At 50.3% G+C, this 27,028-nt stretch overlaps 1 protein-coding gene across 2 annotated transcripts in view; it reads left to right on the plus strand.

Moving 5' to 3' along the window:
• TRAF1 (TNF receptor associated factor 1) overlaps positions 1-27,028 on the plus strand; it is a 474,790-nt gene that overhangs the window by 244,753 nt on the left and 203,009 nt on the right. For both annotated transcript variants that reach the window (XM_069609529.1, XM_069609528.1), the window contains exon 4: positions 5,241-5,339. In XM_069609529.1, the coding sequence (XP_069465630.1) occupies positions 5,241-5,339 (99 nt within the window). The remainder of the gene's footprint in view (positions 1-5,240; positions 5,340-27,028) is intronic.

Here is a 27,028-nt window from a genome sequence, read left to right on the forward strand (position 1 = left end):
GAGCAATGGCGGCAAGTACAACAACCAGGAGATTCGCTTGGTTGAGAAAGTCTGGTTTTGCCCCAGATGTGCAAGCCAGGCTCTTGAACATGCCATTCGATGGCTCTTCTTTGTTCGGGAAAAAGGCGGATGACAGTTTAGAGAAACTGCAAACTTCTAAAGCAGCAGCAAAATCCCTAGGCGCTGCAATCCGTCAGACACCTTTTCGTCCCACAGGAACCTCTGCGAGGGGCAAGTCCTTTCGCTTCTACTCCGCATTCGGAAGAGGTAGAGGAAGACCGACTCAAAGGGGACAAAGAAGAACTACCCGAGGTGGACCGGGTAGATATTCAAAAGCTGCAGCAACAGCAGGTGCCTCTTTACCATCGGCATCTGCATCAGCCGCCCCAAAACCACTCTGAGGACTTCCCTCACAGGACACCTGTAGGAGGCAGGTTGACTCAACATCTGGCGGTATGGCAGGCTATCACGTCAGATGCTTGGGCATTGGAAACAGTTGCCCAAGGTTACTGCCTGCCTTTCCTACGCATACCTCAGAGTCATCCACCGGGGATCAGCTCTCAGAAAGCTCCAGATCCGCTCCTCTTGCAGGAAATTTTGGACCTGCTACAGAAAGGTGCCATAGAACCGGTACCTGTAGCGGAGAGGAACAAGGGCTGGTACTCCCCTTACTTTCTCATTCCAAAGAAAGACGGAGGACTGAGACCCATCTTGGACTTGCGAGAATTGAACAAATTCCTCAGGAAAGACAAATTCAAGATGGTCACTCTTTCTCAGATCCTCAAGGCCCTTCAGTTCCAGGACTGGTTGGTATCTCTGGACCTTCAGGACGCTTATTTCCATGTGCCTATCCATCTCAAACACAGGAAATACCTGAGTTTCGCAATTGGCAACTCTCACTATCAATTTCGAGTGCTGCCATTTGGGCTGACCTCCGCCCCGAGGGTCTTCACTAAGTTAATGTCGGTAGTGGTGGCAAGTCTAAGGAGGGAAGGGATTCACGTCTACCCCTACCTGGACGATTGGTTGATCAGGGCTGTTTCTTCGGAACAAGCTCAGATCCAGCTAAATCAGGTGTGCCACTCCCTTCACAAACTGGGCTTCTCCCTCAATTTAAAGAAATCACAAATGATACCATTGCAGAGACTCCAGTTCATAGGAGCGATCCTGGACACTTCCCTGGGAAAAGCCTCGCCACCAGAGGTGAGGGCTCAAGATATTCTACAGATGGTTACCAAGTTCCAAGATGCCCAACGTCTCCCAGCCTTCGACTTTTTGAGGTTGCTAGGCCTCATGGCATCCTGCATTTTCCTAGTGCCAGAGGCTCGCCTGAGAATGAGATCCCTCCAGTGGGCACTGAGGACTCAGTGGTCACAATTCTCAGGGAGAATGACAGATCTTCTTCAGGTTCCCGACAGGGTGGCACGAGACCTTCAGTGGTGGGCCTGTCAGGAGAACATTCTGAAAGGAGAACATTTTTGGCAACCCTGGCCGGAGATAACAGTAGTCACGGATGCCTCACTCACTGGGTGGGGAGCCCACGCCAACGACTTGACCATCAGCGGTCGTTGGTCTCCATCGGAGTCCAGACTACATATCAACCTGTTAGAGCTGAGAGCCATCAGACTTGCGCTGAAGGCGTTCCTGCCAGCTGTACAAGGGAAAAACGTCCTGATAATGACGGACAACATGGTGGCCATGCATTACCTCAACAAAAGAGGAGGCGTAGGATCACTACCCCTGTGCATAGAGGCGATGCAGCTCTGGTTTTGGGCAATCCAAGAAGGAATCTCTCTATCGGCAGTTCACCTAGCCGGAGAGAAGAACTTGACAGCGGACGCTCTGAGCAGGCAGAGCACAGTCTCCCACGAGTGGGAGCTAGCTCAGGAAGTCCTTTAAGAGATCTTTGCCCTTTGGGGAACCCCTCAGGTGGATCTGTTCGCCACCAGTCTCAACAGGAAATGCGATCTGTTCTGCTCAAGGGAATTTCCCCCGAGAGGAGCTCTGGGAGACGCGTTCATAGTGGACTGGGAGTTTCCGCTTCTGTACGCGTTCCCACCGGTCCCTGTCATTCCTCAAATGATCAGGAGGTTGAGAAGATTCCGGAGAACCATGATCCTAATTGCCCCGGATTGGGCCAGGAGAACGTGGTACCCGGACCTTCTAGACTTGTCCATCTGCCCTCCAATTCGACTTCCACGCAGAGAGAACCTACTCTCACAGAAGGGAGGTCAGGTTCTCCATCCAGACATCAAAACCCTCAACCTTCACGCTTGGCTACTGAAAGGCTGAGGTACAAGGATTGGGACCTCCCTGATGATGTTATGGAGGTGTTGCTTTCGGCAAGGAGGCCAGCAACAAAGTCTTTATACCGCTGCCGTTGGAACAGATTTTGAAGCTGGTGTAGAGAACAGAATATCGACCCTTTTTCATGTGGTACACCAATGGTTTTGTCGTTCCTACTATATTTGGCAAATTCAGGCCTTCCAGTTGGCACCATTAAGGGCTATCTCGCAGCGCTATCCATCTTTAAGCGCACTGCGGAAGAACCATCCTATTTCAAGTTACCCTTGGTAATACAGTTTCTAAAGGGGTTAACCAATGTTTATCCCCCAAGACCATTCCAAGTTCCCCTATGGGATTTAAACTTAGTCCTAACTTTCCTGATGGGCACACCTTTCGAACCATTCCATTCTTGTTCGTTAAGATTCCTTACCCTTAAAACTGTTTTATTAATAGCACTTACATCTGCTAGAAGGGTGAGCGAATTACAAGCTCTTTCTTGTAAACCCCCTCACACAATCTTTCACAAAGACAAAGTTGTCCTGCAAGTGAAGCCTAATTCCCTCCCAAAGGTGGTTTCTGAATTCCATATCACTCAGAAGATTACCCCACCATCTTTCTATCCTCCTCCTCATCCGGGGAAAGAGGAAGAGAGGTTACACAGGCTAGACCCTAGAAGGGCTTTAAGTTTTTACATCAGTAGACTAGCCAGGATAAGACAGGCAGACCAGCTGTTTGTAGGTTACACAGGTCACAAACTGGGGTTACCAATAACTAAGCAGACCATTTCCAGATGGATCATTCTAGCCATTCTGGAATGTTATAAACTGGCAGGGAAAGAGCCCCCTTAAAACCTTAGGGCTCATTCGACCAGAGGTATTGCAGTCTCATCGGCCCTCAAAAGAGGTGTTAAAGACATCTGTGCGGCCGCTACATGGTCGTCTGTCCATACCTTTACACGATTTTACAACTTGGATTCCTCCTCCAGTCAAGAGACTAGGTTTGGAAGGGCTGTACTGCATTCTATTCATCAATAGAAGACAGCGTGAAGTCAGTACTCCCTCCTCCAATAATAGAATACTGCTATGGGAGCCTATCTAAAATGAGGAATACGTCGGAGGACACAATCCCTTCGAAGAAATAGTTACTTCTTACCTTGTAACGTTCTTTCGACGGGATGTTCCTCCGACGTATTCCTCATCGACCCTCCCATCCATCCCTGCAGTTCTACTTCCCTTGTTGTTGCAGTTTACGCTCCTTCAGGGTGATTAGTCTAGTCCAGAAAGAATTATTGTGGGCTACAAAACGGAGCTGAGCAACGGACGCTGCGCGCGGCCTTTATAGGCAGGATGACGTCGACGTTGATACGGCGGCTGTCGAGGGACATCGACTCGGAGGACGTCGAAGCGCAGTGCCCTCTAGAGAAAAAAATTTTCCGAGGCCAGCAGAGCTGGAAGGAGATATCTAAGATGAGGAATACGTCGGAGGAACATCCCGTCGAAAGAACGTTACAAGGTAAGAAGTAACTAGTTCATCGCACTTTTTTCTCACTTGAAATTGCAAAGAAAACATGGATACCTTGAACAGGGTTGGAACCGTAGTTATGGAAAGCCACTCAAGATGGTAGATGTCCAAATTGCGTGTGCAATCAGAAGAGGAAAAAAATACTGCCTCCATTTCTGAAGCACGATAATACATACTGCATCCCTATTTTCATTCACAAATGTAAATAAACGTTCAGTGAATGCAAAGAGGGTCTAATCACATTTGTACTTTTGAATTTTTGTTTTAAACAATGCAAATATTTAAAAAACGTGACCTGCTATTTTTGTTTAAAAAAAAAAAAAGAATATAAAACCACACAGATGTAGAAACAGTTATACATGTCAGAGCACTAATGAATGGCAACTCATTTGACATAGGTTTTACAAATAGTGGCTGAAATGGCCTTTCCAAGATGGCCACCACTGTTCCACGAGATGTTTTCCCCTATTTTTTGTGAGTGTAACATTGGAGGCTTCAAAGAAAGTGATTGTGCTGCTAGCTGTATTCAGCCGATCATATTGCAGCCAGGGATGTCATTTCACCAAAATGCCAGGGGCACCGCAAGTGACATTACATGAACATTGACCACCGATGACATCACATTGTCATTTGACCCCACCACGAAATAACATCATGGAAAGCGATGGAACGCAACCTTTTACCCCTTGACAAAACAGGAAGTGGCATCACATAGCATTGTTCCTAAGTACTCTATGAAAAATAAGGTTACAATATCGCTGTAACGTGTTAAACATTTCATAATCGGCAGAAAAAAACATGCTATGACTGCAACTTGCGAAAAGCAAAATACGTGGTCCGAAATGGATGCTTATTCTAATCCAAATTCCTTTTGGAGTATTTTGTCTGCATTGGGAATTTGAGGAATTTAATAACAGACGTTTTCAGTGACTCGCCCCCTGAAGTGTACCTGAAATAAACCTTTAATGAGTCTAACAATAATGAATAGAATTTAAGAAAGACAAATTATTTATTATTCCTATTCTTTTTTTATTTAGGGTCACTGCTCAAAGTCTTACACTTGTTCAGGCTTCTTAAAAAAACAGGGGGTTTCACAAGAAAGCCAGCCACTCTAGACACCAAGAGCCACGCGGCATTGCCCACAGCCCAGAAGCTTCAATTTGTAAAAAAAAAAAAAAAATACATTTTTTTCCCCTTTAGCAAGGGAGACCTCAGGAGTCGCAAGTGCAACCCCTAAATGACGTCCCTGATTGCAGACAAAGACACATCGTGTCTTAGTTGACATTACAAGCACAGTAGTGCCTAAAGCTCTTTGTTATCTTACTATCTGTGGTGCTGTGCAGTCCATAATAATTAAGAGCCCTGACCCATTCTTATGCTGTGCATTCTTATTTCACCATTACTCATTGCTGAATTCATTGTCTTCTCAACAGGTGTTTAGTGATGCTGCCATAAATAAAGAAATTTCAGAATTAAAAGTGCACTGTGACACACCCGGATGCAGCTGGAATGGTGTCATGAAGGCATATGAGGTGAGTACCTCCAATCGGAAACCTATTTAAGTCTGGCTAGAAAGAGTTTTAATTCTCTGCCACAGCTCTTGCAGCAGCAGTATGTAGAAGGCCACTGGTGTCAACCAGCTAGTCCATGGTGCAGAAAGAGTGCATGATGGTGAAAGGGCTGTTGTAGAGTCAGTCATTTTATAAACTCTCGATCAAGTATTTAAGCTGAGGGGAGAGCTTTCCAATGTGGCTTGTAAGAGCTTCTTGTTTTGCATGATATTTGGAATTTATATTTATTCTACTTTTGTGCTGCTTTACAGCATGGTTAAAGATAATATTAGAAAAGGCTATCAATCCATAACGAGCACTTCTGTTGTGCAGAGAATGCCTTTTATCGGCCCATTGCTTCATTAAATCAGTATTTGCAATGGCACTCTTGTGGAATTGTAGTACGCGCCTGATTATTTTATCATTTACTTGGGTTTGTATGTGTCAGCTTCTCGATAATGTTTCAATGCAGTGTGCATTATGGGGGGGAACATTTTCACTGTGCGTGTTTATCTTGTGTGAGCAAATCTTGAAGTGCAGTATATAATGGTACATTATAGGGAGTTAATGCCTTCTTTTCATGAGTACTGGGTGCGCAGCTCCAATCTGGACAAGCCATGTGGTGGGATCTGCCTCCTTTTCCTGTTGAATGGAGTCCTGTGTTGGGGAGCGGTTGCCTGGGGGAGAGGATGTGCAATGATGGGCCGGGCAATGGTGAGGCAGTTGTTTTTAGTGAAAAAAGGTCTGGCTGCGTTGAGGACCTGAGGACCTTAGTGGCGTAAGCTGCAGAGAAGACCATGGCCCTTACTTGTCTGGACAAGGTGAGTGAGGCGTCAGAGTAGACTACTAGCAGGGCTTTAAGTGGGCCGGGGCCTGCCGGGGGTGGGCGGATTCGCGGGAGTTTCAGTCTTTAGGAAAAAGGCCTCTGCTTCCAGTGGCCTCACCCTTTCAGCCTTAATGGTGACGCTGCCCCTCCCCAGCTGGCGAGGGGCAGCATCACCATTAAGGCTGAATAGGCGAGGAACTGTCCCCTGCAAGGCAAGCCTATACAAAATAAATGCAGAGATCAGCACCCTCTCCTCCATTGGGGAGAGGGTGCTAATCTCTACAAAAGGCTGCCTGGCAGGGGTGCCAGTAGCCCATTGAGCCGGGGCTAGTCAAGGGGGCGTGGCCTAACGGGCCATGAAGACCCCCGTTGTTAGGCCACGCCCCCTCGATGAGCCCCTGCTCGATTTGTAGTGCCACTTAAGGCACTGACTACTAGTGTCTTTAAAGTAGTTGAGACCGGAATCACACACTGGCCGATCAGGAAGGACGCATATTGAATGTTAAGCAACTTGCGGGCATTGGCTGTGCTGGCGATTAAGATTTCGGTCTTGAGGGTAGCATATTAGTTATCCTTTGAAATGTGGAGCCATACATCTGGGAAGTAGCACTACAATTAATGGATACCCGATGCCTGGCCATTATGCGCTGTAACTGCTCGTGACCTTCCTGTCATGCTCTGTTGTTGCTGGCGCATCCATGGTGGCGCATCACCGGCCGCATTTTTGGGTCCACATGATATCAGACAGGGCTGGATTAGGGACCAGTGCCAGGCTCATGATGCCCTACCCCAGATTGTTCATGTACTGGTCAATGTTTTATCCTGGCCTACCCGCGGGGATTCAGGTACTTTGGGGCCTAATGCTACCTCTGCACATTTGTTACAGTGAGCATCCGTGCATCACCAACTAGCCATATGATGAGTGGTGTCTACATTTTAACTTTCAGTTGTTCATGGACCTACAGAGAAATACTCTGCATTTGGTGGATGTCTCTGGTTGCCGGCAGCTGAGGGTCACTGTGGGATTTGCCCAGACTTGTGGATTCTGCTACTGGTTTCAGAATGTCTATCTTTAATAGGGTGTTGTGAGGCCTAGTGTTTGAGTGTTTTGGGATTTCTTGCCTGTCGTGGCCATCGTTTAGTCAGGGCTTGTAATGTTAATTCTGTCTCTCTGTTCTTGTTTTTCCCCCCCTAAGTTTTTGGCCTACTGGCGAATGTGGGGTTTGAGGGCCCAGGTTATTGCTAAGACATTTGCTTCCGTAGTTGACAGGAGTCACCGTAGGACTTCCCTTCTGCTTTGAGACTGTTATGGCCTTGTTTATTGTATTTTGCTGCACCTGTTTCTCTGTTTTGAGTTTAGGCTTTCTGGGTCGCACCACCTAGCATACTGTGGTCCCCAGGATGGGGCAGGAAAATGTTCCTTGTACAATGCTTTGTTGCTGGGCTATGTTGCAGTCAATTTGCTGCCTCTCTTTATGTGTGCAGCGTGCAGTGGCTTTATGCACTGGTGTTGTCCACTTCAGCCTCTGTGTGAATGTTCTTCTCTGATAGGGTCATGTTGCTGGGTGCTCTTATACAACGCATAGGTTGCTTGCTCTAAATGTTGTGGTTAGTAGCTCCTGCCTTTCTGTGCTGCTCGTCCAGCTCATTAGGTGTGTTTACTGAGTAGTGAGTGTTGTGCTTAGTTTGAGCGTTGCCGCTCTGGCTACTTGATGAAAACATCTCCTGGTAGTTAAATGGTATGTTGGTGTCAGTCTCAAGCGCCTTTGATTTGTGGATGTTTGCTTGTCAGAACTCCAGTGAGTGTTGTGATCTGAGTGTTTGGGGGTGCATGTGTCACCTCCCTGCTTGTGACGATTGCTTTATCGACTTAACTCAAGGTGTGCCTGGTAGTGTATGTGAACCGTGCTGCCTAGAGATGGTTTTGTATGCACGTCTGAGAGTGGTATGGGTGCTTTGCACACATGTGTTGGTTGACTAGAGAAGGTTCTTCTCTTGGTTGTTGGGCTGCGTGCTACTTCACTATTGCTTGTGGTGCTGTTGTGTAGGATCTCTCATACTCCTACGTCCCGTCCCCTTTCCTCCATACTTGTGGGACATCTCTCCGTCCTGTGGGATGGGACCGGAGCACTTTGTAAAAAGCATCCACATTTTTCCAAAAATGTGTCCTTCCTCTCTTTCCTGCGCGGGGCCCGGCACGCGGCCGTAACCCCGCCCACCTTGGCTTCGCCCCGCGCATCGCCCCTCAGTCCTTTTCTCCCCTCGATCGGGGCCAGACGCACTTGCATCCTTAGAAGATTTTCTTCCCTGTTTTCCTCTCTGGCTTTCGCTAGCGTTCGTCTTCTAGTCCGTCTATGTCTTTTAAATTAGACTTTCCAGACTGTTCTTCGTGACATCGTCACTTTGCGAGGGCGGATCCCCCATCCTTTTTGTTTAGAGTGTTTGGGTCCGGAACACCGTTGGGACTCCTGTTATTACTGTGACTCCCTTTCGGTCCGGGCTCTTCAACGTCGGTTGGAACGGTGGGAGGAGGTGTTCCGACGCACTCCCCCATCTCATTTTCAGACGTTCATCGACGAGAAGAAGAAACGCCCGGTAAGTTCTTTACTTTTCAGAGCACCCCGGCCGGGGGAAACCTTCCCGGGTTCCTCTCGAGCCGGGAGGGGCATTGATCGCTCTGTCACCGGGGTTCGCCCTGAGGTGCCTGTCGGGCCTAATAATTCTACCAGAGTTTTCTCCGAGGGTCTCCGTAAGGGGCCTGTGTACACCAGAGTAACTTCCGAGGTCCCTCCTGTGGGGGCTGTGTGTAGACCCAGTTCTGCTGAGTCACAGGGTACCAGAGCTTGCTCTGAGGCCTCTCTTTCGGCTTCCCTCAAAAACAAGACCGGGGTGCGCCCGAGGCCTTGGCTGGGCTTGTGTTTACCGAACGGATGTTCGAGGCCCGTGCCGATAAGGCTATTACCGGGCCTAGGCCCGAAGTCCCTCGTACAGAGGCTAAGACTACCAACAGTTCTGAGGGGCCGGGCAGGGCCCTGTCGGTGAAAGTGGTTTCTCACCGTTTCCGCTCTTGAGGTGATGCCAGATCTGTTGAGGGGGCAAAGAAGCAAGGTTCTTCTTTTATCGGCAGTGCCGAGGTCCTTCCTTCGAAGGCTCAGTTGGCGGTTGGTATGTTGCAGAAACATTCCAGGCCTCATAGTACCGGCTCTGCCGAGGTTCCTTATGTTAAGGCTAAAATTAAGACCCCTGATCCATCGACGGGGACCCCTGCCTCACCTCCTCACGTGCCGCAGTTCCCCTCAGATGAAGACAAAATGGCGGCCGTTCCCACCACGACCACGGCGGCCATTTTAGGTACTACCCCTACAACTACGCCATCGGCCCCTGGTGTAGGGTTCGGTCCTTTGGGTGAACCTAAGGTCACTTGTGCGTATCCTTACCGGCCCGTTTATGATTGGAACGCCCGGGTGCCTCTTCCGCACAATGTTTCGTTGCCTGTAGGGGCGGCCCTTTTGATTTATGTGGATACGTCGGCGGAGGGCCCGGTGTGGCACCCTTCTCCATTACGTCCCTGGATTTGTCCACCTCATGAGAGGCCTCCTCAGGTTCCGAAGCAATCTCCTTAGGATGCTTTTTTCGGTAAATTTCAAGCGCTTATGCGCACCGACCCCATGAGGGAGTATTTCAAAGGGCTTTTTAAGGAAATTTGTCCACCAGCGCCCCCGGCTCCACCCGTTCCTCTGGTGGTTCCGCCGGCACCTCCTTTGCCCGTGGTGCCTGCCCCTCCTCTTCCGCCTTTGCCACCGTTGTCCCCAGTGGACAAGGCAGTGCCTGACACGGTTCAGCAGGATCCTGACCTGTCGGATGACCCTCAAGGCGAGCAGGACAACGAGGACCTTCCCCGCTCTGTTAGAGCTTTTCATGACCAGGTACTGGACATGATAAATTTCTTAGATGTTCCGGTTCCCGAGGCACCTGCTCCACAGGAGGGCGTGCTTTCTGGGGCGTTCACCCTGTCTCCTTTGGAGAGTACCAGCCTTTTCCTGCAGAAGGATGTTTTGGCCGAGGTCCGAAGAGTCTGGGAGAAGCCACACTCAGGACTTTTTGTCAATAAAAAGATTGACGCGTGGTACAGGCTGCACTCTTCGGAGGAAGTGGCCTTGTCGTCTTGTCCGCCTCCCTCCTCCACAGTGGTGGCTGCGGCCACGTTGCAGTCCAGACCTGCAGCATCCTCTTCCGCGACAGCTACTCAGGTCTTGGGAAAGGAGGACAAGCTCCTGGACTCCCTAGGGAGGAAAATCTTTGCCAATTCGGCCTTGCAGCTCAGGCAGGCCAATGCCGAATTGATTTTGGCGGGAGCTAACATGCGGATGTGGAAAGGTCTGTCGGAGTTTAAGTAGCACATTCCGGTCGAGAAGTTGGAAGACTTCAGAGGTGGCCTTTCCGATGCCAGGGTCTTGGCCCAGGATCTCCTGGAGGCTGTGGCTCCTCACGTAGACACCTCGGCTCGGGGCATGATGCTCGGGGTTGATACCTCGAGGCAAGCGTGGTTGCATGCCTCTAAGTTTTCGAAGGAAGTGCAAGACAAAGTATTGGACCTTCCATTCGATGGTAAGGAGCTTTTTCATTCTTCTACTGATGTAGAGCTCACCAAAACCAAGGATAGCACTCAGACAGCTAAATCATTGTCTGTTCTGGTTAAACCTCCCTTCAAGACTCAAAGGCCGTTGTCGCAAGGTCGACCTTCCTCTGGTTTTAAGGGATTCCTCAACCGCAAAAATCACAGAGTGGATACTCCTGCGGGGAATAACCGCCGTAGACAACAGCGCACGCAGTATTTCTTCCGCTCCTCAGCCTCTTCATCAGGTTCAGGTGGCACCGCCACCGATAAACCTGCCAAATGAGGGTTTTCCGCGCTTGCGCAAGACCCCGGTGGGAGGGCGCATTGCGTCTCATTGGGAGGCGTGGCAGACCATCACACAAGACAGATGGGTCTTGTCAGTCACTCGGGCGGGCTTCTGCTTACCTTTACCCCCTACCCCACCCCTCAACCCTCCTTTTCAGCCGCTGGGCTCGCCCTCCCTCAACGCCGAGGTTCAGAAACTCCTGGACCTCAGGGCTGTGGAACCCGTTCCCTCTGGGGAGCGAGGGGAGGGCTTCTACTCCCGGCTGTTTACGGTGCCCAAACCCAACCAGGCTGGCCTGCGCACCATCCTAGACCTTTCCCAGTTCAACCTCTTTCTACCCCAAGAGAAATTCAAGATGATCACGCCCAGCCAGATACGCTCCTCTTTGCAGATGGGCGACTGGCTCAGCGTAGTGGATCTTGAGGACGCGTACATGCATATCCTGATTTGGGCTCCACACAGGAGGTACCTCTGTTTCTCTTTGGGAGAGGAACACTTCCAGTTTCGGGTGCTTCCTTTTGGCCTCAGCTTGGCGCCGCGTGTCTTCACGAAGATGATGTCAGTGATTGCGGCCTATCTTCGTCTTCAGGGTATCCATGTGTATCCTTATTTGGACGATAAGCTTTTACGCAGCCCTTGTCCGCTGGCGGCAGCGGGCAACCTCCAGTCTCTCTTTCAGCTCCTGTTCCATCTTGGGCTGTCGGTGAACTGGCGGAAATCCTCCATGACGGTCTCTCAGGACCTGATTTTTCTGGGTTTTCGTTGGAAAACGATCGACTGCAGAGTATACCTGACCGGGGACAGAATGGCGGATCTGCTGGCCACGTGTCAAATGTTTGTGCAGTCGGAGAGTATGTCCGCCTGGTGGTTCCAGAGGCTTCTGGGCCTCATGGCCTCGTGTGTGCTGGCTCTTCCTCTTGCTCGTCTCAAAATGAGACGGACCCAGATGGCCCTTCGGAATTCATGGCGTCAGGCAGTGGACCCAGACTCCATGCGGATAATGATTCCGGATTCCATGAGAGTGGACCTGGACTGGTGGTCATCTTTCAGCAATCTGTCTGGGGGTGTGGGGTTTCAGGACCCGGTCCCTATGGTGACGATCACGACGGACTCCTCCCTCCTCGGGTGGGGTGCGACGTTAGATCTCCTTCAGGTCTCGGACCTCTGGTCGCCTCAGGACAAGCTCCTGCACATAAATCATTTGGAGCTTCTGGCGATTTTCTTGGCGCTCAGGGTGTTCAGACCGGTCATTGTCAACAAAGTGGTCCGCATAAGAACGGACAATGTGGTGTCAATGTATTACATCAACAAGCAGGGGGGAACAAAGTCTCCCCCCCTCGTGGACCTGTCCATCCAGATTTGGGAGTGGGCCGTGCTTCATGGTGTCTGGCTGCTTGCAGTGCACATCCCGTGCCAGCTGAATGTCACAGCAGATGCCCTCAGCCGGCGAACAGTGGTCAGCTACGAGTGGGAGTTGAAGGCGGAGGTCCTCTCAGGGATTTTCTCGTGCTGTGGCACACCGCAGGTGGACCTCTTCGCGACGGCGGCGAACAAGAAGCTTCCTCTGTATGCCTCCACAGGGGGACTGGGAGCCTCCTCTCTGGGGGATGCTCTAGAGAGTCCATGGCACAACATGAGAGCTTACGCCTTTGCGCCTCTGCCTCTAGTTCACCGGGCAATTTGGAAGTTGAAGAAGGGAGGCCAAGAGGAAGACTGTCATCGCGGTGCCTCTAATCGATGACATCTGGGAGGAGGGCCTGTCGGTACTCAAGAACCCCTCCACGGCACCAGCCAAACGGGACCGGTACGAGAAGAAGTACCGGGTCCCCGAGACTGCTCCCCTGTGCCTCAGGGCCCAGCCAACGCCAGACTCGGTCGTCTCGGCGGCGGCGAAGAAGAAAGCGGCGGGGTCAGGAACCTCAACGTCGAATTCCCCTCCGGACGGCGAGGGAAGGAAGTTGGACGCCATGGGGCGACGGGTCATTTCGTCGGCGGCGACGACGATCAAAGCGGCCAACGCCCTGGCGATCGTGGCCCGTTACGATAGGGAGCTCTGGTTTAAGCTGGCCCCCATATTGGACTTCCTACCGGACGACAAGAGGTCCGAGGCCCTGGAAATACTTCAAGAAGGCGAGGTGGCATTGGACCACACCATAACGGTGGCAACCGATATTGCCAATACCGGGTTCCGCCAGCTGGGCAACAGAGTTTGCCTACGACGACGGGGTTGGCTCCGGGCGACCGACTTCCGTCAGGACGTCCAGACCAGGGTGTTGGACATGCCGTTCGACAGCAGCAACTTGTTCGGGAAGGCGGTGGACGAATCCCTCCAAGCCATAAAGACGGACACGGAGACGGCCCGCGCCGTAGGAGCCCTTCAGCAACAACGGCCCTTTCGGAGCTCCGGAGGTAGACAGGGGGCCTCCAAGGGATCCAGCGGTGGCTCGTCGTCCTACCGCCAGGCGGCATGCTCCTCATCTCAGGAGGCCTACAGGGGTCGCGGCAAGCAGGGAGCGCCTCCCCGCCGTCGGCAGGGCGGCAAGGCCACCATCTCCAAGCAGGACTGAACCGGCCGTGGCCTCGGGCCCCCACCGAAGTACCCCAGTGGGAGTCCGGCTGACGAAGTTCGTCGGTGTGTGGAAGTCCATCTCCACCGATCGTTGGGTGCTGGATACCCTGGCAAGAGGACACTCTATCGAATTCCTGGAGAAGTGCCCTCACATTCCACCTGTGGCCAGGAAGGAAAATCACGTCCCGCAACTGCTGTTGGAAGTACGGGCGATGCTCAGGAAAGGCGCCATCGAGCCCATCCCGAAGAGGCTCCGGGGTGTACTCAAGGTACTTCCTCGTCAGGAAGAAGACGGGCGGCTGGCGTCCCATCCTGGATCTTCGTCGTTTGAACAAATACATCAGGTCACAAAAGTTCAGGATGGTCACCCTCCAGCACGTGCTGGGACAGCTGGAGGAATGCGACTTTCTATCGTCGCTGGACCTGGAGGATGCATACTTCCACGTTCCCATCCTCAGAAGTCACCGAAAGTTCCTCAGGTTCGTCGTCCAGGGACGCCACTACCAATTCAGAGCACTGCCGTTCGGATTGAAGTCGGCCCCCAGGGTCTTTACCAAGTGCCTAGCACCTCTGGCGGCACAGCTGCGCCTGCAGGGGATTCACGTCTACCCCTACCTGGACGACTGGCTCATCCGCTCAAGGACGAGGGAACTCGCCGTCGAAAACACACTGCGAGGACCGTCCAGCTACTCACAGACCTGGGATTCGCCATAAATTACCCAAAGTCCCACCTGGTGCCGTCGCAAGTGGCCCTGTTTCTGGGAGCGAAGCTCGATACAGTGAGGCGCCTGGCGGCACCGTCGGAAGAACAGACGAAGACCATTCTGGGCAAAGTGCAGCGCCTGCTAGCCACGGACGTGGCCAGGGTGAGGTCCATCAAGTCCCTCCTGGGGATGATGTCCTCTTGCATCTACCTGGTGCGCCTATGCAGAATACGGATGCGCCCTCTTCAAGAATTTCTCGACGCCCGTTGGATGCAGGCGACGGGCACCTTCGAAGACAGGGTCCCCCTCAACGAGGTGTTCCGGCTGGCGATTCAGTGGTGGGGCGTTCGAGCGCACCTCACGGCGGGCAAGGACTTTCAGACGTCGGCGTACTAGGAGACGGTGATGACGGACGCTTCCCTGGAAGGTTGGGGCGCCCACACCGGAGATCTCCACGCAAGAGGCCTCTGGCTCCCGGAGGAGAAGCTCCTGCACATCAACATCCTGGAACTCTGAGCCGTGTTCTAGGCTCTCAAATCGTTCCTCCCGTCGCTCAAGGGCAAGGTGGTGCGGATCTTCACGGACAACACCAAGACAATGTTTTACATACGGAAGCAGGGAGGTACCAGATCCCCAGCCCTATCCAAGGAGGCGCAGGATCTGTGGCACTGGGCGGTCGCCCAGGGGATGTTCCTGGTTCCCTTCCACCTGGCAGGAGAGAGAAACACCATCGCCCACTCTCTCAGCAGGGAGCTGCGCGCGTGTCACGAGTGGGAGCTGCACCAGGATCAGGTGGATCAACTCTTCCGACGATGGGGCAAACCCCAAATCGTCCTGTTCGCAACAGCGACAAACTCGAAGTGCCAGAGGTTCGCCAGCAGGTTTCCCCAGCCGAGAAGCATGGGCGATGCGTTCTCGTTCCCCTGGGACGGCCTATACCTGTATGTGTTCCCTCCGTTGCCGCTGCTGCTTCGACTCATCAACCAGCTCAAGAGATCCCGGTGCAGGATGATCCTCGTCGCACCGGCGTGGCCGAGGCAGATCTGGTTCCTGGACCTTCTGGACTTGTCAACGTCCCCATCCATCAAGTTGTCTCCAGAGAAGGGGGTGCCATCTTCCACCACGACCCGGCGTCGCTGAACCTGCAGGCTTAGCTCCTGCAGCGCTAGAGTTTGGAGGGTACGATATACCGGCCAACTGCAGAGAGGTTCTTGCAAAGGCCAGGGCGTCCTCGACTCTCAAATGCTACGGTCACAAGTGGAAGAGGTTCTCTATCTGGAGCACAGAAGATCAACCCCCTACGGATTACGGCCCCTCAGGTGCTGCCGTACCTGCTATTGCTGGCAAAGGCTGGGCTAGCCCATGCCTCCATTAAGATTCATCTGGCGGCGAACTCCAGATATACCAGAACCACAGGACGGACGTCCCTGTGGTCCCATCGACTGGTGAAAGAGTTTATGAAAGGACTGTTCCGGTCGTTCCCGCCGGTGAAGACCCCGGCCCCGGCGTGGGAACTTAACGTGGTGCTGACTAGGCTCATGGGGCCCCCATTCGAGCCAATACACTCCACACCGATGAAGTTTGTGTCGTGGAAGACTGCATTCATGGTGGCCATTACCTCCGCACGACGAGTGGGAGAGATCCAGGCCCTATCCTGCAAAGCACCGTACTTGACTTTCCATGCCTCGAGGGTGGTGCTTAGGACGCACCCCTCCTTTATGCCCAAGGTGCCGTCGGACTTCCATCTTAACGAGCCCCTGGTGTTACCTGTTTTCTTCCCTTCTCCTTCGTCGCCGGCCGAGAGGACTTTGCACTCGCTGGATGTGGCTAGAGCGCTGAAGTTCTACGTGGACCGCACAAAGATTTTTTCGGAGGACATCACAGCAGTTTGTGAACTTTGGACCTGTGAATCAAGGGAAGGCTATCTCGAAGTCTTCTATTTCCAGATGGCTCTCCGGCTGCATCATGCACTGCCACCGGTTGGCTAACCGACCGCTGCCAGGCCGTCCGAGAGCCCATTCGACCAGAGCGATCGCTGCTACTACGGCGTTCCTATCTGGTGTGCCCCTGCTGGACATCTGCAGGGCTGCTACGTGGAGGTCGACGCACACCTTCACGAGATTCTACTGCGTCGATCGGGATTCCAGGGAGGAGTCCAGGGTCGGCAAAGCAGTGCTGCGCAACCTGTTCGCTTAAGGTGAGCCTGGTGAGGAGGTAAGAGATGCTTAATGTTGAGTTGTTGTATTGCTTAATGTTGAGCCTTTGCCACCTCCCGTGGTTGTGCATGTGTGTACTGCTATGTATTCTTATATTCATGAGCATGTGAATCCATGCCAGACCCCATGCTGGAGAAGGAACAAGTTACTTACCTGTAACTGTTGTTCTCCAGCATGGGTCTGGCATGGATTCACATGCGAACCCTCCCGCCTACCCCTCTGCGGCTCTTCAATTGGTCATACTGCCACTTCACGTGCTACCAAATCTGAAGATGGCTGCCAGAGGTGGGGCTTAGGGAGATGGCAGTCATTGGCTGTGGTCAGTATGACGCAGAGATCAGTGATTGGTTACTACTACGAAAGACAGATCAGAAACCAAACTGATGCTGATTTTTTTTCTTTACCGAGGATTCCCAGCCTGACGACGGGGAATATTCATGAGCATGTGAATCCATGCCAGACCCATGCTGGAGAAAAACAGTTACAGGTAAGTAACTTGTTCCTTATCCAGGCAGCCAAAAAAACCCTCGACCAGATCTCAGTACAAGAGTAAATGGCTCAGGTTCTGTCATTGGTGTCTAGAGAAGAAATTGGATCCAAGGGCGGCCACGGTTGACACGGTGTTGTCCTTCGTGTCCTCCCTAGCAGATTCAGGGGTTCATGTTCTGTCATGCAGGACTTACCTTTCAGCGGTCTCTGCTTATCTTTCTACGGATCAGTGTTCGTTTTCTCTGACTAACCCAGTGGTTTAACACGCCTTTACCCTCCAGTTCGTAATCCGCACCCGCCATGGGACCTGAATGTTGTCCTGACGGCCCTGTGCCATAAACCCTTTGAGCCAATGGCTACTGTGGACCTCAGGTTCTTGTCTTGGAAAGTGTCCTTTTTGGTCGCCGTCACATCGGCAAGGAGAGTGAGTGAGCTCCAGGCATTGTCAGTGGAGCATCCTTTCTTGGTCTTTCACAAGGACAAGGTAGTCCTTTGAACTAATCCGGCTTTTCTGCCGAAGGTAGTGACCGAATTCCATTTGAATCAATCGATCTCCCTACTGGTCTTTTTTCGAACCCCGCCTCTGAGCCGGAGAGGGTTCTACACTGTCTTGATGTCCGAAGAGCTCTTAAGTTCTACCTGGATAGGACTTCCGAGCTTAGAAGTTCTTCTCAACTTTTTGTGACTTTCGGCAACCCTCAAGGCAAGCAGGCGTCTAAGGCAACTATTTCTAGGTGGATTGCCGCCTGCATCATGGAGTCTTTCACTATCCAAAAGCTGAAACCTCCTAAAGGTATTCATGCACACCTGGTGCTGGGCAAGGCAGCTGCGGTTGCTTTTCAGAAGTATGTTCCCTGGGAGTCCATCGCTAGAGCAGCTACTTGGGCCTCTCCATCTACTTTCTGTAAGCATTACTGCCTCGATATGAGTTCTAGAGCTGATGCTCAGTTTGGTCAGGCTGTGCTGAAGAACCTTTTTCAGTAAGGGGTATTTCCATCCACCCGTAGTTCCTGTAAGGAGTGCTTGGGAATCTCCCACAAGTATGGAGGAAAGGGGACGGGACGTAGGAGTATTACCAGGTTACTCACCGTAGTGACCACCTTACTCCTCGTCCATAGTCCCCTTTCCTCCATATGCCCGCCCGCCGTGCCCTCTAATAAGGTTCCTCTGTTATTGGTAATGGGTCTCTGACCTGGCAAAGAAAAGGACTGAGGGGCAATGCACGGGGAGGAGCCAAGGTGGGCGGGGTTACGGCCGCGTGCCGGGCCCTGCGCAGGAAAGAGAAGAAGGACACATTTTTGGAAAAATTTGGATGCTTTTTACAAAGTGCTCTGGTCCCGTCCCACAGGACGGAGAGATGTCCCACAAGTATGGAGGAAAGGGACCTATGGACTAGGAGTAAGATGGTCACTACGGTGAGTAATCTGGTAATTCCTGCACATTCTTCCTCTCTGTTGTTATTCACTATCACAAATATTTCTACTTTGTCTTCTGGCTCTATAAGGGAGGGATGCGTTGCGACCTGCTTCATTTCTCGGCTGAGTTGTGTCCTGTGTGCTTGGTGCTTGCTTGGATGGATGATGTCAAGATGTTCTGCAACGTGAATGCGGAGTCTGGGCGCGTGAATATTGCTGCATTAGCAGATGGAGCTCGGTTGGCTGACATTGAGGATGTGTCAGCGTTATGTCTATAGGCTGTCTCTAAACCTCGTTATGCTTGCCTAACACTTACCTGCTACCCCACTAAATTCTTACTGCAACAAGAAGACTATAGTATACTTTGCTTTTCTAAAATGCTACTGTATATCCTCTGTCTTGCATTTTTAGACTACTCCTCTGACGAACTCTGAGATTGAAACACCTCTCAGTTGATTTTGTGTTCTTGGAGGTTGACGTGGATGTCATTTTACCAGTTCCTAGGCTGTAATGCTGTGCCTGGAATGGTAGATGGCTCTGTCATTTCCTGGCTTGGTATGAAAAGTATTGTTGCTAATCAAATGCTTAAACATGTATCCAGGTTGCAGGCAGGTAAGGGGGCAAAATAGGGTGCTCCACTTCACTTGGTATGCTCTCGATCTAAACTGTGAAGTTACCCATAGTTCTCCTCCTATGCTTTAGAGCATTTAGTTTCAGTGCATTATTTTCTGTGCACAGTCTTATGAAGGTACATTTTGGCTTTCATACTGCATTACGTTTTCCAAAGAGGCTGAGTGTTTGCGTTACCGTAGATTTCTTTGAATACCATTTCACCTAATGAGACTTCACCGAATCCATTTCACTAAAAATGGTAGGTGAAGGGGTATATGTGTAATGTTTAATAGGTGGGATGTGGGTAAGGGTATAAGTTAGGATAGGGTGGGGCGAGGTGGGCTGGGGCGGTCTCACCCCGCATTATAAAAAAAATAGAAAAAGTAAATAGTTAATTTCGTTTTTCAGTTAAATGGATTCGGTAAACTTTCCATTAGGTGAAATATATTTGAAGAAATCACATACATCCGAGTGTTTGGGAGGGGAGATGGCTTGTGCTGTGCACTGCGTCCATTAAATGAACCTGTCCCATTGCATTTTGTTTGGAGCAGTGTTTTTCTGGGTGCCATTGTGGAATAGTAGGACACACTGCCATGATAATAGTTCTATTCAGTGTGCATTTCGCTTGTTTGTGAAAACTTTGCTTTGAGCGCTTGTATGTAACTACATTACAGCAAAATTAATCTCTCCATTTTACTATCTGGCAACATTCTTCCCATGTGTGCTTTCCTTGTGTGTGAAAACTTTGACCTGCCCATTTAATGTACTGACAGATAACAGTGAATTAATCAACCTATAGATTATTGTTTTTGGAAGATATTGTAATTCATTCTGTGAGATTATGCTCGGGTCAAGGGCGTGGATCACTATTATTAAAGCAGATTGTAATATTTCTTGTCAGTATTGCAGAAAATTATTCAAAGTAGAAAACATGTGGGCGTACATAATACTATTTCAGAAACATCGAACACTATTTCAGAAAAATGTAGCAATATATCTGAAAAATGTCAAAGGGTGACCATGTGACATCACACCACTCTCAACTAACCCCTTTGCAATCCATCCAGTGTGAAAATATGACTTGATTTGTGGGAAGGCAAAAAATGACCTAATGCTGTGCAAATGAGGATGATTTCTAGAGCATGCATGATAGGCGCTAGCCAAAAAAATAAAAACACAAATAAGGCAGCAGAGTAAATAGATAGCATGATAATCTGGCAGACAATATAAGGTGGAATCAGGTTGAATTCTCTTCATTGGCAAATCTTCAATAACAAGCATTGGCAAAGCCAGTATGTGTGGCTTTGCAAATATAGAGAGGGCCTTCATTACAAGTTTTGTAGTGTGGTAAAAGTGGCAGTAAAAGTGGCAGTAATTCTGTGACCGCTACTTTTCCTGCACCGCAAAACTACAAGTTTGCCGGTGGGGATTCACTGATTTACCTCCAGCCAAGAGCTGAAGGTAAATCAGGCCCCCACTGACAAAAAACAGCCGGTATATCCAGCACCGGTATTACTGGTACGGGAAATACAGGCAATATCTTCCATGGAGTCCAATGGAATGGGATTTATCGCTGTTGACGGCACCTGGAATATTCCGATAATACTGGGATGTCAGGCCCCGGCAACGGTAGGTCCGTTTCCCTGTATCCCGCAGGAATTGCCGGCGGGATACCGGGAAACTCATAATGAGGGCCTTGTGGGAGCTTGACAAAGAAATCTTAACTGCTACATTTACCAGTCACACCGATTGGCTTTGCTGATGCTTGTTTATAATTGCTGTGTACCCATGTAAAGGTTTTCTGGTATTGTTTCACACACACAAATGCATACACAAGATTTCCATCTATTGCTATCTATCAGTACATTTTGATGCGTTGAAAATTAATTTCCAGGATGTGAGCAGTCTGTTTTCCTGAACATGTCATGTCAGTCATTTTTGTTTCAAGGTTTCTATTTATTTCTTTTGCTCTTGAATCTTTGAATCTTGATTGTTGTTCATGGTTTTGTTACTATTGTTTTTCATCTAGTTACCTTGCCTTCTTGCTCTTTCCATCATTTCTTCTCTCCAATGTGTACTCTTTCTTTTTCTAACAGACCCTGGCCCTCATTACGACCCTGGCGGAGATCGTGGTGCAATATGCACCATGGAGCACGGCGGAAAGCTGCCGATACCGCCATGGGGGTTGGCGGATTTACCGCCCCATGCCGACCTTGGCGGGGCGGTAAATCCCCATTCCCCATTTTACCCTTCCCCATTCCCATTTTTGCCCCATAGGGTATAATGGGAGTGGGGAAGGCGTTAATTACGCCACCGTAAAATACGGTGGCGTAATTAACAACAAGGTCCCGTAGCGCCATGGATTTCTCCGCCCGGAAAAACCAGGCGGAAAACGGCTCCATGGCGCTACGGGAACTCGTAGTAGGGCGGACGGGTCCGCCGCGAATACCGCTGGCGTAAACCCACTCCGCCAGGGTCCTAATGAGGGCCCCTGTATTTCTTTTTCCTTCATGTCTTTTTTTTTTTTTAAACTTGTTTTTATTGGCATTTAAGCAATTTTTAACAGTAACAATCCCAACCCCCATTTCCCCCCCAATTGCTCCCTCCCCCTATTCACTGCAAACTATTCATACTCCGCTTCAGAATGAGCTGACCATGTAGGCCAATGTTTACAGTATATCCAGCAGGCGGATTCTCTGTGGGCACCATTGTTCTCTTTAGTCTTTATGGAGAAAGTTCAGGACCAAGTCCCAATCGTCCTTGAATTTGGTATACTCCCCCTGAATAGCGTATGTGACCCATTCTAGTGATGTATAATTCCATATTTCTCCTATTCATTCTTGTTCAGAGAGCTCCCTAGCTTGTTTCCATGTTTGGGCTATCAAGGAAAGCTCAGCAACCCTTAAAATCATGTATGCTTTCTTCTGAGGTTTAGATGTGAGGATGTCCAACACATCTCCCAGTCCCAACAGCGCTTCCCTGCACTCTCTTCAAATTTGTGAACCAAAAATAGATTGCATTGCCCCATTAACCGACTCCCAGAAAGGGTTCAGGACCAGGCAAGCCCACCATACGTGCACCCAAGCCAGCATGCCCAGGACATCGCAGGATCGAATTTATGCAATTTCTTCAACGTAAGGTGCTAAAGTACCAAAACCCTCATCCACATCTCCCGGATCTGCAGCCTCCATATTAGTTTTAGAATCCTCTGCCACACTTCCCACCATTGTTCTTCCGAGATCATACGAGGTAGCACTTTCGCCCATTGTTTCATGTAGGCCCATTGGGAGAACATTCTATACAGATTACTTATCATCTGATGATCGCCAGAGTTTGTAATTGGGTATTTTTCTAGTGGCGTGAGTTCCCTGATAATAGAGTGCTTCATACCCAGAGCTGACAACCAATGCCTTATCTGTGCGTACCGAAGCCTATCCTTCTCCCGTAATCTGATGACCTGTTTTCATTGGTGAAACGACCTGACCTCCTGCCCTTCCATCATATCCCTCACTCACAGACAACCTGCTTCTTCCCATCTGACGAACGCACCCTTCTTAAGCCAGAGGTAAATTGAGGGTTGCGTAGTAGGGGGTAAACGGGGACAGGAATGTTGTAATACCTGTCCTTTTAACCACTGCATCCCAAGTGTCACCCACCAGGGCCATTATCCGGCTTCTACACATATTGGGAGGTCTATCCACTCTTGGGCACCACAGGAATTCATTGAGGGGCTTACCTACCACCGCTCTATCCATCCTTCGCCAGATCTTGTCCGGTGTCCCACTAAACCAATCCCGTATGACTATGACCCTCAGTTGGGCAGCTTGGAAATACGTTTGGAAGCTAGCAACCCCCTCCCGCCGCACCTTGTTGGGGCCGCCAGAACCCCCCATGCCGCCCGCAACCATTTCCCTTGCCAGATGAAGATGAACTTTCACACTAGTCTATTCAGGGACCTGAAGAATTTCTGCAGGACCTTTAGGGAGAGAGCTTGAAAATAATACAGTACTCTGGGCAGGACCATCATTTTGATAACATTAGCCCCGCCCATGCATGAGATATTCAGTGGACCGCATTCTTCCAGCCATGCCTTCATCTTATCTAATAGAGCGAGGTAGTTTGCCAGGTACATGCTATCTAGGGTCACCACCCCCAAATGTCAGAGTTCTCTGTCGGCTCTCACAAACTGCCCGGTATCTACCGACTTTACCCTGGCGCCCCCCGCCCCTCAAGGAGCATTAATTCTGAGTATTAATCTTCAACCCCGCCACTTTACCAAATTCCGCCAGGAGGGCCTACAGCTTTGGAAATTAGGTGCTCATATCCGTCAGGACCACCAGTAGGCCATCCGCGAAGGCCATCACCTTGTGCACCTCCCCCCGAATGTAATCCCTTTTAGCCTGACCTTCGTTAGAAAAGGTTCTAGGTATACTGCATACAACACCGGGGATAGCGGGCAGCCTTGTTTGGTGCCCCTGGACACTCGTATTGTCTGCGAAATGTGGCCATTTATGGCTAACTGTAGCGATGGTGATCCATAGCTGGCTTTGAACAAGCAAAGAATCCCAGTCCAAACCGCATAGTCTCCATAGTGAGGAACAGAAAAGACCATTGTCCACGATCAAAGACATTCTCGGTGTCCAGGGCCAGTACCCCCGTGTCGAGGCCAGTCTTAATGACTTTTTCTACTAGGTGGCACATTTGCCTAATGTTATCGAGCGTTTGTCGCCCCCTAACAAAACCTGCTTGATCCGGCTGAATCAACCCCAGGATTATTTTGTCAAGCCTGGACGCTAGTATTTTGGTAAAGATTTATTTGTGCGATAGGGCGATACGAGCCACACTGGGTTTTGTCCTTATTAGGTTTGGGGAACAGAACAACCTTCGCCTCCTCATCCAGGAGACATGCCCCTCATGGCGAAGAAATTGAATAGAGATGTCATTATCGGGGTCAGAATATCTTGGAATACCTTATAATACATTACCATAAAACCATCCAGGCCTTTCTTTAGTGGTAGGGATTGGATCGCTGCTCGGACCTTGTTTTTCGTGATCTCGCCCTCTATGCTCTCCCTTTCACTTTGGTTTATCCCATTCAATGGGCATGATCTCAGATATGCCTCTTGGCTTTCCCTATTTGGGAGGTCCGAGGAGTAATACTGCGCAAATGTTTGTAGAATCTCCTCTGATGCCAAGGTGACTGTTCCCCGAGAGATTTGAATGCAGAGGATCCCTTTAGATGTTTCCTTTTTCCTTACTTGCCGGGCTGAGTCGGTCAGCTTTGTTCGCTGTACATAATATCTCTGATTCAGAAAGAGTAGCGATCATTACGCTTGCTTAGTTTGCAGGATGCTAATTTGGCCCTTAGGATGTCGGTATTCTTTCCTGAGTGATACACCTTTGTCTGTTTCCATTCTAGCCGTCACCCCATTAAGCGTCGTTCTAAATGTGCCTGCAACACGGTTTCTTGCTTATCCCACTGTGCTTTCTTTGCTATCTTTTCTCTGTGTATGGTTGCTTTAAAAGCATCCCATACAACCTGCTCCTGAATAGCGGAGGGCCTGTTTCTCTAAAAAAAAATTCACGCAAATGTCCTGCAGTTCGTCACATATCATCACCCTGTCCTGCAGCAAGTGTTTAGGGAATTGCCACAACCACATCCCAAACTCCCCCCCCCCCCCCCCCAACTAGATCTCTAGTAGCAGGAGTGCATGATCAGACAGTGTTATGGGCCCCAGTTACATCTTCTGGACCAGTCCCAGAAGTTTAGGAGATACCCATATATAATCAATCCTCGAGAATGTTCTATGCACATGTAAGTAAAACGTATACCCTTTTGCCCCCCCCCCGTGATTTCATCCAGGCGTCCACCAGTGCCAACCGGTTCATTCTGGCCTGCAGGGTTTGATTTGAGCCTTAACTGAGGGGGTCATGCCAGTGCTTCTATCCACCCTTGGGCTCCATGCCAGATTAAAGCCCCCTGTTACTATGAGCTGCCCCATCATATATTTCTCAAGCTTCTCCAACACCCCCAGAAACCGTCCTGTTCCGTATTGGGAGCATACACCGTGACAATTGTAACTGCTTTACCTACCCATTGAATCTGCACAAAGAGAAATTTAACTTCTTTATCTGTCATCCTCCCCATTATTCTCAAATCAGTAAGCTCTCGAAAAGCAACGAGGCTCCCCTCTCGTCATACCCGTGTCATTCGCTTGTAGTAGATAGGAATAGCCTCTTATGCTCAATTTGTGCTTATCCTTCCTGCTGATATGGGTCTCCTGAAAGGTCACAATTTCATGTTTTTCCTCTTGCAAGAGACCCTCTACCTTTCTCCTTTTGATGGGCATATTCAATCCACTAACATTTAGTGAAAGCAAGCGAATCCCCTGCGTACTACCCGTCCCCTTTTTTGTCCTGTGTGTAACTGTGCTGCAGCAAACCCCCTACCTCTCTGCCTTCTTCCTTCCTCCGTACCCCCCGCATCCCCTAACCCCTCCGGCTAAACTCTGCTCACCGTCATCCTCCCATGTTCCTAGCCATGGGTGCCATGTCTCGTTAAACACCGGAGGATACCTGTGCGGGCCAAGCACATCTGTGCCCTCGTCCGATTCCAAGTGCCAGGACCATCTCTTCCAGTGCCCCGGCCGATCCCCCCCTTATCCAGAAGGCCCCTGTAGAATTAGCGCTACACACCGCCCAAGACCACCCCCCACTTTAAGGCATAGCGTGCTCTTTGTGCCCGGTTTTTATACTTAGTCTTTCATGCGGGCTGGAGATTTAGACCAATGCGCTTTCGGGCCACATGGAGGCTTCATTTTTGCCCTCAATTCTCATACTATCCTCTATTCCCAGTGTTTCTCTTACAAGTGTTCTTGGGGGGGTCTCCAGGCACGCCCCGAGGGGGCGCACCCCCTTATTTCTCAATGTTCAGTATCCTGAGCCCTTTCTCTAATGTGGTGATGCAGTGTTGGTGGCCCTTCCACGTGAAGACCATCCCGAATGGAAAGGTCATCTGTATCGAGCCTGGGCTTTTAATAGTGCCCTAGTCACCAGGCCCATCTGCCTCCTCTTTGCCAGCATAGCCTTGGCCAGGTCTTGGTATAACTGAATGTCGGTGCGGTTAACTTGCATAGGGGTTGCTTTCCTGGCCGCTTGTAGAATCGCCTCCTTTTGGTTGTATCTTTGCAGTGCTGTTACCATTTCTCTCGGTCTCGCGCCTGGTTGTGCTCTTATTGGCCCCACTCGATGTATTCTGTCCAAGGGTATCTCACTCCCCGCTTCCATGTACAGTAGATCTGCAAACACCTGCTGCATTGTCTCTCGCAGGTCACGATTGCTCACGCTTTCGGTTAGTCCCTTGACCCTTTTGTTCAGCCCTTCTTGAGCGGTTCTTGAGGTCCTCAACTTGAAGCTCAAGATTGTTTGTGGCTGTCGCTAACTGGTCTGCTAATGCATCAATCTTACGAGTGTCCTCAATTAGCTCTTGGATGGCATTTTCAGACAAGTCCACTCTGTTTCCAGTTCGGCAATGTTCCCCTTAACTTCTTGTAGGGATTGGGTCAGTTCCGTTCTTATTAGGTTCAGTTGCGACTGTAGGGTTTCCGCCATCTGGTCGCTAAATGCTTTGACGCATTGCTGCAATACTTCATGTGTGACCAACTGCCCACTCGTTTGCGCTGGGAGCCCCTCGAATCCCGGCTGATCAGTCTGCGCCTGGTTATCTCCTGTGGCTGTTTCCCCTTCCTTTCGCCATAACTTAAGGAGTGCTCCGTCCTGCTTTTTCGCCATCTTGGCCGTAGCAACCCCTTCCTTGAGGTCCTTGGGCCTGTTCTGTGACATTAGAGGGGAATTGCTGGATGGTATCCAGACCCCACTGGCGCTCCTCTTTTGGGTCTTTGGGGTAGTTCTTTCGTCGCTCAGGCAGGGACCAACC

This window comes from Ambystoma mexicanum, chromosome 8 (assembly GCF_040938575.1).
Source record: "Ambystoma mexicanum isolate Mex_15411 chromosome 8, UKY_AmexF1_1, whole genome shotgun sequence".
Taxonomy (NCBI): domain Eukaryota; kingdom Metazoa; phylum Chordata; class Amphibia; order Caudata; family Ambystomatidae; genus Ambystoma; species Ambystoma mexicanum.